The following is a 14,330-nucleotide window of genomic DNA, read 5'->3' as shown; positions in this document are numbered from 1 at the left end:
ACCAAATTTCACGTACTTCAAATCTGTCATTTTATGTTCATTCATTACATTTTGGTTGGACAAAGTGGTTTCTGTATGGTAAAGTTCTAATGTTCAGCTGCTTAATTAGCCATATAAAATTCCTACTTATTTTACAGTTTGATACAGAACCTCTGGTTGCACTCAGTTTGTACAGAAGATTGTCTTCCAGTTCTTTCATCTTTCTTTTATTAAAAGTTACATCTTCCATGAGTTTAATTCGTTCTGCCTCGAGTTCCTATTATCAAACAAACAAGAAAAAGTCATGACACTTGATGGGCTGTAGAGGTGACCCACATTGAAATCCAAGTACTGATTTTTCAAGTTCATGGAATGTGCATTTCAGATTTTCTGTTGTATGGAATACGTTACTGCAACTTTTATTTTAGGTCGTACTGACAACCACTTGAAGAAAATCACCTGTGCTTTTTTTTTTTTTTTTGCATTTAGAAATTTCTATATTGAATCTTGACAATTTTTTATTTTTTTCATCTATTTTCACTGAAACACTTCTTTTTCCTATATATTAATGCAGATTAATAAACAAAAATTAAGCAGCACTATGGTTTATGTGCACCTTCAGGTTACCTGTTTTTCAGTAAGAATTACTCTTCTCAGTAACTGATTCTCAAGTCCTTTCATTGTAACAGTAAAATCAATAATTGATGTTTTTGCATTAACTTCAGGTGTGAAAGCAGGATTGGCTAGCTTTGTAGTAATGTATAGTCTAAAGGAACTCATTACTTCAACTTCCTTATCACCAACTTTCACCTGTGAAATAAGTCAGAGTCATATAGATAAAAATAATAATTTTATCAATCATCATCTGCAATTTTTTCTATAATCTGTCATATCTCATACAGTTAAAGAAGATAGTTTGGAAAAAAAAATATAGCACAATATATATATAGTACATACAGTCATTTTATTTCAGAATATGTAAAAGAAGAATGCTTTTAGAATTTGACAGTGATTTATTTATCTAAATGAAGGTCAGAAATCTGCATGTTTTTTCAAGTTCGGGAGTATATTTAATACTATTAATAAACTTCAAATTTGGGGCTTGTTTCTTTAGAAAATATTTATTTTCCTGATTAAACACTCTGTTTTCTCTACCACCAATACTCCACACTCAGAACTGAAAAAGCTTCTCAAACCTATAACTCTATTACATGGTATAAAATGAAATTGCTTGAAACTGAATAGCAAGTATTGTAAGCATTCAGTGGGATAAACCTAACTGGTTCTATCTTGGAAACTTCAGAATTAACTGCAGGAGTTAAATTCTAGATTCATTAGTTGATTACTCAGCCGAGGCGCTGTCTATTTTATTAGTTTAGTTTGATTCTTCAACATTACCCTCCTAAATACAAAGTTTACCTGATTCAACAGAGATCTGCAATAAACAGACAACATATAATTCATCACAGAACTAACTCATTCCGCCTCTTTTATTCAATTACTAACCTTAAAAGAAGTTCCAGATTTAATAAAATTCTTTTCCAGTATATTATCAAGTACTGGATCCAACTCTTCACCTATATCTTCAATCACAAGTGATCGTCCCAGTGAAAGACTGTCTTCTAGATGTGTACGGAAATATTTGTGATTCAATGTTGTTACCTTAAACAGTAAATTATAAACTGATATAAGGACAAAAGCAATTATTCAAAGATGTACATGAAAAAACGTAGATCTCATTAGAAAAACTGTTTTAACTGCTTTTGTTACTTGAATTTTAAAGGCAGTAACAAATGCTGGCTTTGCAGCAAATTATGCAAAAAGAAATACTTATTGCGTGCACAAATCAAAGTACCATAAAAATGTGAAGTGAAAGATTGGATCTAATAGAATCTTCAAAACTCCACTATCAAAGCAGAAGTACAACTGGCACAGCTTACACGGAGATTAAAATGTTATGTGTATTTTTGAAATCAGAGGTGCTCAACCTTTTATTTTCTATTCTATGTCCTTAGAAAATATTTAATGATTTTATCTTTTTAGTCTTGAGCAACTCTTGTTCACTAGTAGAATATTATGAACTCAGATGTTTGAAGTAGCACAAAAATTGACTTATATCTTTTATGAGATCAAATATTTAACTTATATTTTATGATATCATAAAAAAAAGAAAAAACTAATTTAAAAAACACTACTTCTGTATTGCTTTCTAGAATTTAGTTTTCAGAATTTAGTTTTTAGTTTTCAGAAAGCTCTCATTAATTTCAGGATTTTCACTATGACTATGAAATAGGGCAATGGATTTGTATAAAAAGACCCAGTAGTCCTGATGAATGAGATGGGCACGAACAAGTAATCTCCTTTTGCAGCAAAGGACAACAGCATTCTGATCTGCATTAGGAAGAGTCTAAGAGTCTAACTGGTGGGTTGAGCAAAGTGATCCTTCATTACTGGACACACAAATCATGGAAGCCCAGGTGTAGTCAGTAATGTTTAAAGAAAGAGCATTCCATTTTCAAAACATTGCTCACCTGTAATTCATTATCCTCTTCTTTCTTTTTAATCCACGTTTTCCCTTGAGTTTGTGGGTCTATCAAAAGGGGATATCTAGTTGCCTTAGTGACAATTATACCATTCTGAATTGAGAGGTCATCTCCAGGCAGTCCTTGAAGATTCCACTCACTAATCTACAGAATATTAAAAAAAAAAAAAAGTAGTTTGGAATAAAATAATAATAAAATAATAAAATAAATAAAATAATAATAAAATAAAATCTTACTTAAACTATTATCCTTCAGATAAGATTATTCTCAATGATAAAAATATGTCTTGAAAATGATAAGTCAACCTGGCAGCCAAATTAAGTGTTGGGATCAGTTAAGGGAAACTAGACAAAGAGATTTTGGGGTTTAGTATTTGCTGAAGAGACATCGTTTACTGTTTGATTTCAGTGAAAATATTTCATACATTCTTTGTTAAACGTTCACTTTAATATAAAATTTATTTTTCTAACTAGACTCAGAAAACACCGAGAGAACTAAAAACTAGCAATAAGCAACACTGTTTTAGTAGATATGAATTTTGTAAATCTGGTGACAGATTCTCAAACCAATATACTTGAAAGTGCATTGTCTTACTGGCAACTATCTAATTGCATAATACATAACTTGCTTATCTGCCTGTATCTAAACATTCCTCATTACTTACATCTGCAGTGGAAATTGCCACAAAAAATTGTTGGAAAACAACGAAACTACACTGCATGGCAATATCAGGGAACTATCATCCTGTTCCAGATAAGCATAATGATGGGTAGCACCAAAAGAACATGCGCATTGAGGTTAAAATGAAGTCTACTGATCACCGAGAACTTACAGTTGGTGGATCTACCAGCATAGAAATCAAGTTCAAGCTTTCAGAAAAGGGGATTTTATGGGCTCTCATTTCTGCTTCCCATAAATCCTTAAGTAAAAGATTCCTGAAATTTTGATTAAAAGGTCCGCAGTATGAAAGGAAACCTGTGCAAAGCAGTACATCTCCCACAAGCCTAGGAAAAAGAAAGAAAGAAAAAAAAAGTGATGCACAATTTCATTTTCTTTTTATGTACATAAACAGCTTTTGAAACATACTAATATGAAGATTTCTGTTCCACATGCTTATTTAAGGAAAGAATTAGTGGTCTTTGAGAACAACAAATTGTTTATTTGTGTTCTGATAAAATCTTCATTACAAAACTTAAGAGCAGAACTGTGCCAAAATATTATATTTATCTGTACAAAGAAAATGAGGCCAGAACTATTCCTTTTTTTTTTTTTTTTTTTTTAATAAATGAAGGAAGAAATTAATTTATTTCTTAAAAATATGCCTGCAATATATTATTTATAAAAAAATAATACTTAATTCTCTTGGTATGAACAAACCCTCATAAAAAAATGTCCAATTTTTTCATTCACAGAAATTCACAGAAACATTTCACAGAAAACTAATCCAAACTTTCAAGCCGTTTACCTTTAGCAGCCAATCTGACAGGTTTCCTGTTTTCTAGACAGCTCATGTACCTTTGGCTCATGGGTTGCTCAACATTTTGTCATTTGGAGTGGTACATGGTATGGACTCCAAGTTTCTCAGTTTCTTAAAACAAGGCCTACTGTGCTCCATGTTTTTCAACACATGGAGTATAGGAGAAGAGATAATGTTTGGTTTCTGTAACTCCCTCTTTCATTCAAATATGCCATAACTTAATATCAAATAGGGAAATTTCTTTTTCTTCCTTATTCCTTCTCAGAGTCAGCCTTAGATCATCCCTACTTTCTGCCTATATTACTTTCCCAGTAATAGTGGCACAGGAAACAGTATCAGGGCAGAGGCAGCTGTAATACAAGCACATAACCTCTTCTGAAATGCATTCAAAAACATGAGGCATTGTTCTAAGTTTAAAAATACAAGAACTTAGTTACTCACAATTAATTATAAGAGGAAAATTCAAATTTCAGGACAGTTCACTTGATTGTGTAATCATATAAAGATTTTTTAGGAGGAAAATGAAGCAAAACTAATAAAGTTCTTAAATTGCTAACTCTACATTTTTCACAGGTAATTTGTTGCTTTTTTTTTTTCTCTGATAAACTGATACCTGTTAATCTGAGATTTAAATTCTTTTCTTTTCTCTGTCCACCTAGTTTTCTCTCCACTCAGTCCTTGTATAAGCGTAGAGGCTGCTTGCATCTTTCTTCTGCATGTTTCTGCATCATTCATTAAGTCCTAAAAATGAAAGAATATCCTATTTCATTTAATAATAAAATGGAATAATCTGAAGTAGTTATTGTGTGTATATATATATATATATATACATATATATATATATATTGTGTATGTATATATACACACACTCATCCTCTTATTACGGTTAAGTCAAATATTTAGAAGCCATTCTGGAGAGCTGCATGTGCAACTCTAGTCTAATATGTTCTCCCTATTCACAGGAAGAAGGAAATATGAGAGAGCACAGATTTAAATCTCTCTCTCTCTTTTTTTTAATACAGGAACCTCATCCACCATCCATTCAAGGTAGTAGGCTCTAAATGGGTGTCTGTGTCAATTCCTTTTTGCGTAAGTTTTCCAGTAAGTAATTTCATAACAGAAATACTTGTATCTCACCATTTTCTCCTTCATTGCTGCATCAAACTTTGCCTGTACTTTGTCCAGTTCAGCTTGCTTTTCATCCAATTGCTCTTGAGCATTTGCTAATTCTGCATTAGCTACTTTCAGACGGCCTTCCTGTTTTGCCAAGTTAGCCTGCAAAGAGAAGGAATATCAAAAAAATAGTATGAAATTTGAATGTTCTTTGATGAATTATTTTCAGCCCACTTAACTGGAAATCAGCAGTCAATAATATACTGAAATAATTTTATATTGATATTTATACAAATGCTAATTCCTGTGTCATATATATAATTTAGATGCTACTCTTGTGTTTAACTCAAGGTCCTTACTTCTGATAAAAAGTTTGTTTCAATGTTTATGAACATGTGAAAGAAAATGCATACTTAAGTAAAAATGGCTCCTAAAATATTTTACTGTTTGGTTCCCACTACTGGAACTTAACTCCTTTACTCATGTAAGCCCCAAATCTCTTTAAAATGCCAACATTTAGGCAAGATACCAGCTGTTTCTTTCTGTACTTGTCATCCTTAGCCTCCACATACTACAGGTAATTAAGTCTGAATGTATTTATACATACATACATACATGTGTATATACATGCATATTAAATCCTACTACCATTAAAGTAAATGAAGTTAATTTACACAGAAGGCAAAATAAAGAGGTGACGAATTACCTTAAGAGGTAAGACATCCCTGTTAACACCATAAAATACTGCCATGGCTTGTGTCCAAGAGAGAAGACCTGCCACATTGCCACACACTTTTTTACCACTCTCCAGTGTATAGTCCTCCATGTTAAAGTAAGGCTGGAGTAATTCTACTGTCTCTTCATTGATTGTATCCTTAGGAAATTGCTGTAAACTCTGCAAGAACGGGCCGCTCATAAGCTACAGTAAAAAAAATAAAAGAGAAACACAGGATATTTGTCAACTCTTCACTCTTTACTACATACTCTATGTCTAAAAGGCTGTTCGTTGGTGAGTATGTTTAAAAAAATTTAAAATGTAAAGAATTGCAGAAGACATGGAAAAAAGAGCATTCAGAGAGAATTCCAGACTTTCCCAATGACTTGGGCAAGGAATACTGAAATACAGTATAGGAAAAAACCTATTATCTCTTAATTGTATAGTTTTTCAAACAGCCTTGTAGCCTAGGAAAAAAACAGAAGAAAAAAAATGTCTAAATGTAAGCCAGCAAAGAAAACAAGTGATATTTAAGAATTCTCATACTTTATGTATGGCAACATACAAAGAACAAAAGACAATCACATTTTAAGTGAACGTTGGAAGGAAATAAATCTGCCATCGAGAATTCTTTCTCAGGTATGTCACATGGAACTGGACCAGCAAAATTCTCTGAGTGATTCACCTCCAACCTGTAGTAGCCTTTGCATACTAGATGAATCTCAAAACCATGTTTACATTCTCACAAACTTCTGTCCAAGTTTGAGCAAACAGCATTTTCTAACATTTTTTTAAAAACTCAACTTACTTTTAATGATTCTCCCCACGATGGTTTGCAGCAAGGCTTTTCTGGATCCATGGTAACTGGATCTAATTGCTTCTGGAACAGTATCAGACAGCAGTCCATGATCCTCATAATTAGATGAGGAGGTTTTGCCAGTTTTCTAACAGTAGCAATATCCACTGGTTTGATTGTCTGTTTAAAAATTAATTAATTAATTAACACACTGCTGTCTCGTTACCGTCATTCTATTTTCCTATTCAATATCTTGATTTTAATGTTTGTTTGATATTGCTCTGAGGCAAGCTGTATAGAGAACACACACACCCAGAACGACTCACTGGGTTTACTTTATTAAACTTCATAGTTTCATGACACTAATAATAAATATCAGACACAAGCATTTTCTCAATCCTAAAGACAGCACTCAAAACTTAAATTTAAATAGACAGAACAGCAGCATTAACTTAATTTGACAGTCGAAGTGACTGTAGAAGAGTATACTGTAAGATTGCAGAGGATTTAATTAAAAGCAGTTTACTTGGAAATATACTTGGACAGTATTTAGGATTTTTAAGGGTTAAGTGACACCAATTTATTCTGAGATGAATTGGGTGTTTTGTTGCTTTCTAAGTTATTATAGGCATGAGATTTTTTAAAATTCATTACCTAGTACCATCACTGATACTACGCTCAGCTTAATAATGATTTATGTGATAATTCTAAATGACTCCAAACTTCAAAACTAACAAAGTAATTTATGCCTGAAAAATATAAGCATATCACTATCTATCTGGAAAAACGTAGTTACAGACTCAGTACAGACTTCACAATAATTCAAGACTCCCAAGTCCCTTAGACATAATGGTTTTTGGTGAACTATAACAGCCTTTCACTCCTCTTAAAGAAGAGCAAGGTATGAAAACACAAAACAAAACTGTAACTTCTGGAAAGATTTATGTCTCTGCATCTTCCTAATGACCAAATAGTAGCACATACTACAAAATATTCTCAGAGTTTTTAGAAGCATATTGTGAGTTCCGTAAATACTTATCAGAGACGTGACCACTATGATAATAGTGGTAAGTTAGTGTCAGCAGTCAAAACCAACAAACCAACAACATAAAAAGAAAAAAAAAAAAAAAAAAAAGAAATTTATTCACATTCAGTGCAGCTTCTGCTTCTTCTAAGGCTGGTTTTGCTGCCTCCAGTTTACTTTCTGCTTTCATTTTTTCTAAATCAATTTCATCCACAATTTTTTGTGCTTTATCCTTCACAGCTTGGACTTCGTTTTTTACTTTAGATGCAGCTTCAGCACTTACTTTGACTTCTGCTAGTACCTGGGATTGATAGTAAACACATAAAAAGTAGACATCAAAATGCTGGAACAAGTAAGTAAGGAATCTGACACGAGAGAAAACAGATTAGGGCCTGTTACAGATGCATATATGAAGCTGACCCTACCTATGTATGGAATCAAATCTATCATTTACAGAATCCCCACAGAGAAATAATGGAGAAATTTCCCAGCATTGGAATTGGAGTTGGATAGTCAAATTACTTTAACAATAGATAGAAGGCTCTTCAATGTCTTTTAAAGCTACAGTGTTTTATCCTATGATGGATTTTCATCTTCTTTGAAACTACTTTTTCAATGCAAACAATTCTTGCATTTTTTCACCATAATTCTGCAGATAAAGACAAAAATAATGCAGCTAATTTAACTAGTAGAGGATGCCAAACCAGCTTGATGAACAGTAAGCCTCCTCTCTTTTACTTTAGTCCAATATAACTAACTGTGAACTTGTGTAATTAAGGTATCCACATGTGCATTTGTTTCCTCAGTGCACACGTATTCTGTTCTATTTTATGCACAACACACAGTTGATGCCAGAATAGATTTTTATCAGGGTAAGCTGTAGGGTCAAGATCAGCACTCTGAATGCATTTACAAAAACAGTGTTCTTAAATACCTATGAGATGAAATGATAGATAAAAACAAATGACTTTGTCTATCCAATTCTGAATCCTAGGGGGCTCACTATTAAGTGGAAAGAAGGTTAGAGAGTATAAATAATATCACATTTTTCTGTTCTTTTATTGTTGGTCTGCAAATCTTCTACATCTTCAGCCTTATAAGCAGTATCCTACTGAAATAGCTGACAATCCAGAGGTTATGTAAAGAATTATTCTAAGACAGTTCTTTCAAAATGCAGATCAAATACAAATATTAATAAAAGTGAGCCTTCCCAGCATATCTATCGTACTCTTGAAATCTAAGCTGTGTCAATTCATTCAATTCTGTCATTATTTTCTCTTAAATGAGTAAAGGCCTTGAGGACAAGGAGTCCTTTAGCCATTGCTGGCCAACGGTTTCCTCCCAAGTGCATACTATACATGCACTGACAGAGCATTATGGAATCTTTCAGAAAACAGAATGTCTATATTAATATTCAATTTCCATTAGACCACCAATCTCACGAACGCATAAATATTTTGCTAATATGAAAATAAATATGAAACTAAACTGAAGCTGGATGAATTTTTAAAAGCAATTCTGAAATACTGAAGTGCTCTTACCATCTGTTAACTTCTTATCCACAAATAAGTGCTCTTATAACAATTCTATCATTTAATTACAATTTAATAACAATTTTATAAGTTAATAAACTTCAAACACACACAAACAAAAGCCTGTGAAACAAACAAAGAAAATGATATCTGATGCTTAAAGGAGTGGAAAATGGGAGGAAAACAAAAAAGGCACACAGTATTTGAATGTGTTCATGATCCTCCACCCAGTCAGTATAATCCCAACCTCCGCTGTAGTCTTAAAGTGCCTCACTTTCAGAAGTATGTTCTTTATCAACACGATGTGGACACAGAGGTGAAATCTTTTTAGACACATGCTTTTACTCCAGTATATAACGTGAGGCTGTCCGCTGCGTTTTGCTATTTAATACTTGAGTACTTACTTCATCTGCCTTGACAGATGCTACAGCAAGCTCCTTTTCCTTAACAGCCAGTTCCTTGGAGAGTTTAGCAACAGATTCACTGGCTTCCATCAGCTTAGACAGACCTGTAAGTAAAAGAGAAAAATAAGAAAAATGAGAACTATTAGTTTTTCTAATTACATAATGCAGTCTAACTCTGGATCCCAAATGCCTTTTTGCTCTCTTTAAGATTTGTGTGTAAGGGATAAAAAAATGGATGTAAGTGATCATACTAACATGATTGTGCCTTGTATTCATTCTTCATAGATACAATTTCAAAATGTACAAAATGATTGCAAATATTGTTAAGTCTTCAAAAAAAAATCAAAAATTTTATGTTTGGTTTGTCGCAGCTGTATACAGTATTTAAAAGTGGTACACTGAAGATATATTGTGTCAAAAAAACACATGATGCAGTTAGATGCATTTCTAACATTTTATTGGGAAATGACATAAATATGCAGATTCATAATTGCCTTCTAGCTTCAAGAAAGAAGTGAGAAGAGGTTTCATGGATTCCATGATCAGCTATCTCTGTTTTTCCTTATTTGTGTTAAAAGACTGCCCACCCAAGGTGATGAAGCAGAAGAGATTTCTTATATCTTTCAAAATGTGTTACTTGTATTGACAGCACACATTTGCTGTGATCAAACCAGGGCATTTTCAGGAAAGCAGAACTGATCATGTAATTTTGTCACAATTTTGCTGCCTTACAAGTATTTTTAATTGTCCTAAACACCATAACATACAGAAAAAAGACGTCCTCTAAATCTCTTAGTATTAAGCAATGTGAGACTAAGGATATGGACATGTGAGATAGTAGATAAATAACCAATAAAGTTTTTGAGATCATTCTGTAGGATGCAGTAAACTGGAACATGTTTGGAGTCATGGATGACAAAGTGTTTCTGTGATTTTGTAATAAACCTTTTATATGCAAATGAAAACATTCAGATTTTTTTCTAACTGTTATGAGTGGTGCCCATAAACTGATAGATACAACTTTTGGGCATCGATAATAGGAGATGCTGCACAGAAGATAAAAGATGGTCATCTGAACAAGATCCTTTTGTTTTGAAGACTACACAAGGAATTTTCACATATGTACACATACACACACAAATTAACAAAAAACAAACAAACAAACACCAACTCAAATCATCAGGGCTCCCAGATTTAAATGCCATTAGCAGGGTTCATTATAATGCTTCCTATGATTTCTAAAACTGAACTGAGCAGGGAAATGTGCATTACGTCAAAACGTCGTGGATCACTTACTTGTCTATGGACCACTCTGATTCAGCAGTCAGTGAATAAAATACCCACACATGCTTACTCTACTCTTCATTCTCGTCAAAAGCTGTGTTTGTTTGTTAGAAAAATCTTACTATGTATATGCTTTCTCTGTTCTGATAAATTAAAATAGAGTACCTTTTTCTATCGAGTTGTCTAAACTGTTCCATTGTAGAACTAGAAAAATGTCTAAAGGCATACAGAAAACTGAAACTGTATTATGAACCCAGTAAGTACTATTATAAGTGGAAAATTCAATCACTTCAAACAAATATTCAAATTACAAGAACATGTAAGTCACCCTTTCCTGTATTTCAGATCTGTATTTAGAAAATGACCACACATAAGAGCTGCTCATTGCACAGCAGAAATCTTAAATAAATCAACCATGAAGCAATTAGACTGTATAGAAAGATTTCATAGACAAGTTGAGATCTGGACTAGATGATCTTTGAGGGTCCTTTCCAAGTTAAATGATCCTATGAAGTCCAGAAATAAATTAACAACACCCTCTCTACTAGAGGAAATCAGGTGCTCCATGTCCTCTTTTCTATTAAAAATGGTAAAATGGAAGTACTAAAGTTTAATATAATGCTGTGATGGATGATTAAATCGACTAGTTCTTTGAGGCATTCTTTTAAGGGAGTTATTTTGTTCTGTGATACGCGAAGGGCTCAGAAGTGGTTCTCACCAGCTCCTAGTTCAGGACTGTGATTAACAGAAATGATTGTAAGTGATCACTGATGAAGATGTTTAACATTAAAAATACAGATCATTTGAGAAAAACATGGAAATACACCTTCATTTATCTTACCAATTTGCATACGTTCAGCTTGTTCATTAATACTTGCTAACTTTTCAGCATAAACATCTTTGTAGCCATTGATGAAGGAGAGATAAGATTTAGGTGTTACGTGAGCTCTTCTTCGATACCTAAAATAAGGTATATTGGCAGCATGAACTTCATATATATTTTTGATATATACAGCAATTTGATTACTTGCAGTGAAATGGAATGTTATATAAAACAAGCATTCAATGCACTTCTTCGCAATATAAAGTCCTATTTCCAATTAAATTATTAAATTGTTTTTATCCACATAAACATTAAAGACTGATTAATAGCAGGAATGAAGATAATGAATTTGCAACATAATAGTACTTTACATGGCCTTTTCATATATTGTTTTAGAAGATTCATTTTAATATTGGCATGAAAATACAGTTACTGAATTTTACAATACAATGAGTTACAAAACAATATCAGAAGCAATACATGTGAGATTGATTTTCACATTTGTTTAAAAAATTACCTTTGGAAATAATTCTCACAGCTTTCTGAAACTATATCATGAAAGAGACCCATGGTTTCTACTACTTGTGTTTTCACTGATGCAGAGCAGACCATATTAAATTCTGAAAGAAAATAACTGGCTACAGCTACAAGAGCCTCCTTGGGCCATCGACTGAACCAATCCATGGTGCACCCTGAGATGAGACCAGGAAACTTCAAAGAACGTGCACGGAACTTCTCACCAACCTACACAGAAAAACACTGTCAGTTTATGATACAATATCTAAATTAGGTTAATCAAAATGCTTGATGCATATGAACAACTAAATAGACTACATTTTTTCATGCTAATTTTCCACATCGTTTTTTTCTTTTAGATATTTTGTTACATTTGCAACATTCAGTATTTTACGAAATTTGAAAAAGATTACAAGTATGAATGTCTCAATACTTCAAAATTTCAATTAACGTATTTTCATTTCCATGAAAATGAGTAACAAGAAAAAATTTCATAAAGTTGCATACACTGATCTGTAAAAGAAAAGAATATGTCAGGAGGGAAAAATGAAAATCAATTTAACGTGTAAAAAATGACTGAATTTACACGTATTTGCTTTTAAGTTCTGACAACTGCACTATTATTTCTAATGTATCAGCAATTATAATCCAGACTTCATTAATTTTATCGTATGTCTTTAAATCTCCCTAAAAATATAAACCTTGAATAATCCTGTCAAAACTTCCAGGATATTTTGCTAATGGAAATAAAGAAGACAGACATAAAGAAAATACTTACAGGAGAAAAGCAGAGGACAACGTGCAAGTTCTTCTTTGCCCGAGTTAAAAAATACTCATACAGGTTATCAAAGGTAGGAGGACACCGAGGCATCTCTTTTTTCATCAGTGGTATTAATCCTTGGGTGATTTCATCCAACTCATCACGAGCAAATAAATTAGAAATCTTCATATAAAATTAAAAGTGATAATAAAAGAAACAGCACTGATTTAGTTTTTTTTCTCTTCTCTGTGCATATTCACAGTTTAGACGTAGTAAAAAACAAATCTGTGATTTAGATTTCATTCAACTCCATTAAGAACGAGAAATTCTAACTCAAAAAGTGCTACGGTTTAATCCAGCAGACAGCTCAGCAACAAACAGCTGTTTGCTCACTCCCTGCCTTCCCAGTGGGATGGGGAAGAGATTTGGGGGGAAAAAAAGGAAGAACTCATAGATTAAACAAAAACTAAGACAAAAAATGGAAAAAAAAAAAAAAAAAAAAAAAAAGTAATAGTAATGACAATTACTATTTACAAAAGCTGCATGAAAAGGTATATATATATATATGTACACTCATGTGTATATATGAGAATATGTATGTGTACGTGTATATGTGTATGAGTAGGTCCACAAGTAATGTCTCCTATTTTATCATTTTGGTTCATGATATCAGTGGCAGGTGGTGGTGGTGGTACAGCAGTAAAGGTTGAACCTACTCAACAATATTCCACTACACATCATTGCTGTGTGACAGATGGCAGCAGAGGGGCAGTCCGACAGAATGGCATCTGACATAGAAGTGCTTTTGAAGCAATGATGTGTTGGTGAATTCTTCCATGCAGAAAAAATTGCACCCACTGGCATTCACTGACACTTACTGAACACTTATGGAGACCAAACAGTGGATGTGAGCACAGTGAAGCTATGAGTGGTGTGTTTCACCTGTGGTGACAGTGATAGGGGGTCACCTCTGCTAGCAAAAATGTACAATTAATGGTGGTGACTGTGTTGAAAAATAGTGTTTTGTAGCTGAGAATATGCTCTATCAAAATCGTTGTGGTCTTTGTATCTGTTGTAGTTTCCATGGAAATAAATACAGGCACTACTTCTGGAGTAACCTACGTTGTCACAATGAATCTCCTTACCTCTCCTGAAGACAGAAGATTATTAATGTATTCCAAAAATGCCTCCTCTTTTATTTCATTATCAGTGAAAATAAAAGTGATGCCTTGTCCCTCTGCTCCAGCTGTTCTATACAGCAATTTTAAATCATCTGACAGATTGCTTACGTTATATGACCTATAAAGAAACATGATCTGTTAGTTCAAAACAGAGAATACTGCTATTTTCAGATTACAGTGTTT

The 14,330-nt window shown here is 33.1% G+C and overlaps 1 protein-coding gene across 7 annotated transcripts in view; it reads right to left on the bottom strand.

The window, feature by feature from the left end:
• DNAH8 (dynein axonemal heavy chain 8) overlaps positions 1-14,330 on the bottom strand; it is a 115,759-nt gene that overhangs the window by 24,469 nt on the left and 76,960 nt on the right. For all 7 annotated transcript variants that reach the window (XM_048935569.1, XM_048935570.1, XM_048935571.1 and 4 more), the window contains 15 exons: positions 14,112-14,265; positions 12,985-13,149; positions 12,208-12,434; positions 11,709-11,827; positions 9,584-9,687; positions 7,772-7,948; positions 6,636-6,803; positions 5,819-6,031; positions 5,137-5,274; positions 4,613-4,740; positions 3,355-3,526; positions 2,511-2,666; positions 1,486-1,641; positions 607-789; positions 151-256 (listed from right to left, as the gene is read on the bottom strand). In XM_048935569.1, the coding sequence (XP_048791526.1) occupies positions 151-256; positions 607-789; positions 1,486-1,641; positions 2,511-2,666; positions 3,355-3,526; positions 4,613-4,740; positions 5,137-5,274; positions 5,819-6,031; positions 6,636-6,803; positions 7,772-7,948; positions 9,584-9,687; positions 11,709-11,827; positions 12,208-12,434; positions 12,985-13,149; positions 14,112-14,265 (2,366 nt within the window). The remainder of the gene's footprint in view (positions 1-150; positions 257-606; positions 790-1,485; positions 1,642-2,510; positions 2,667-3,354; positions 3,527-4,612; positions 4,741-5,136; positions 5,275-5,818; positions 6,032-6,635; positions 6,804-7,771; positions 7,949-9,583; positions 9,688-11,708; positions 11,828-12,207; positions 12,435-12,984; positions 13,150-14,111; positions 14,266-14,330) is intronic.

This window comes from Lagopus muta, chromosome 2 (assembly GCF_023343835.1).
Source record: "Lagopus muta isolate bLagMut1 chromosome 2, bLagMut1 primary, whole genome shotgun sequence".
NCBI lineage: Eukaryota > Metazoa > Chordata > Aves > Galliformes > Phasianidae > Lagopus > Lagopus muta.
This window is presented reverse-complemented; position numbering and strand designations above follow the sequence as displayed.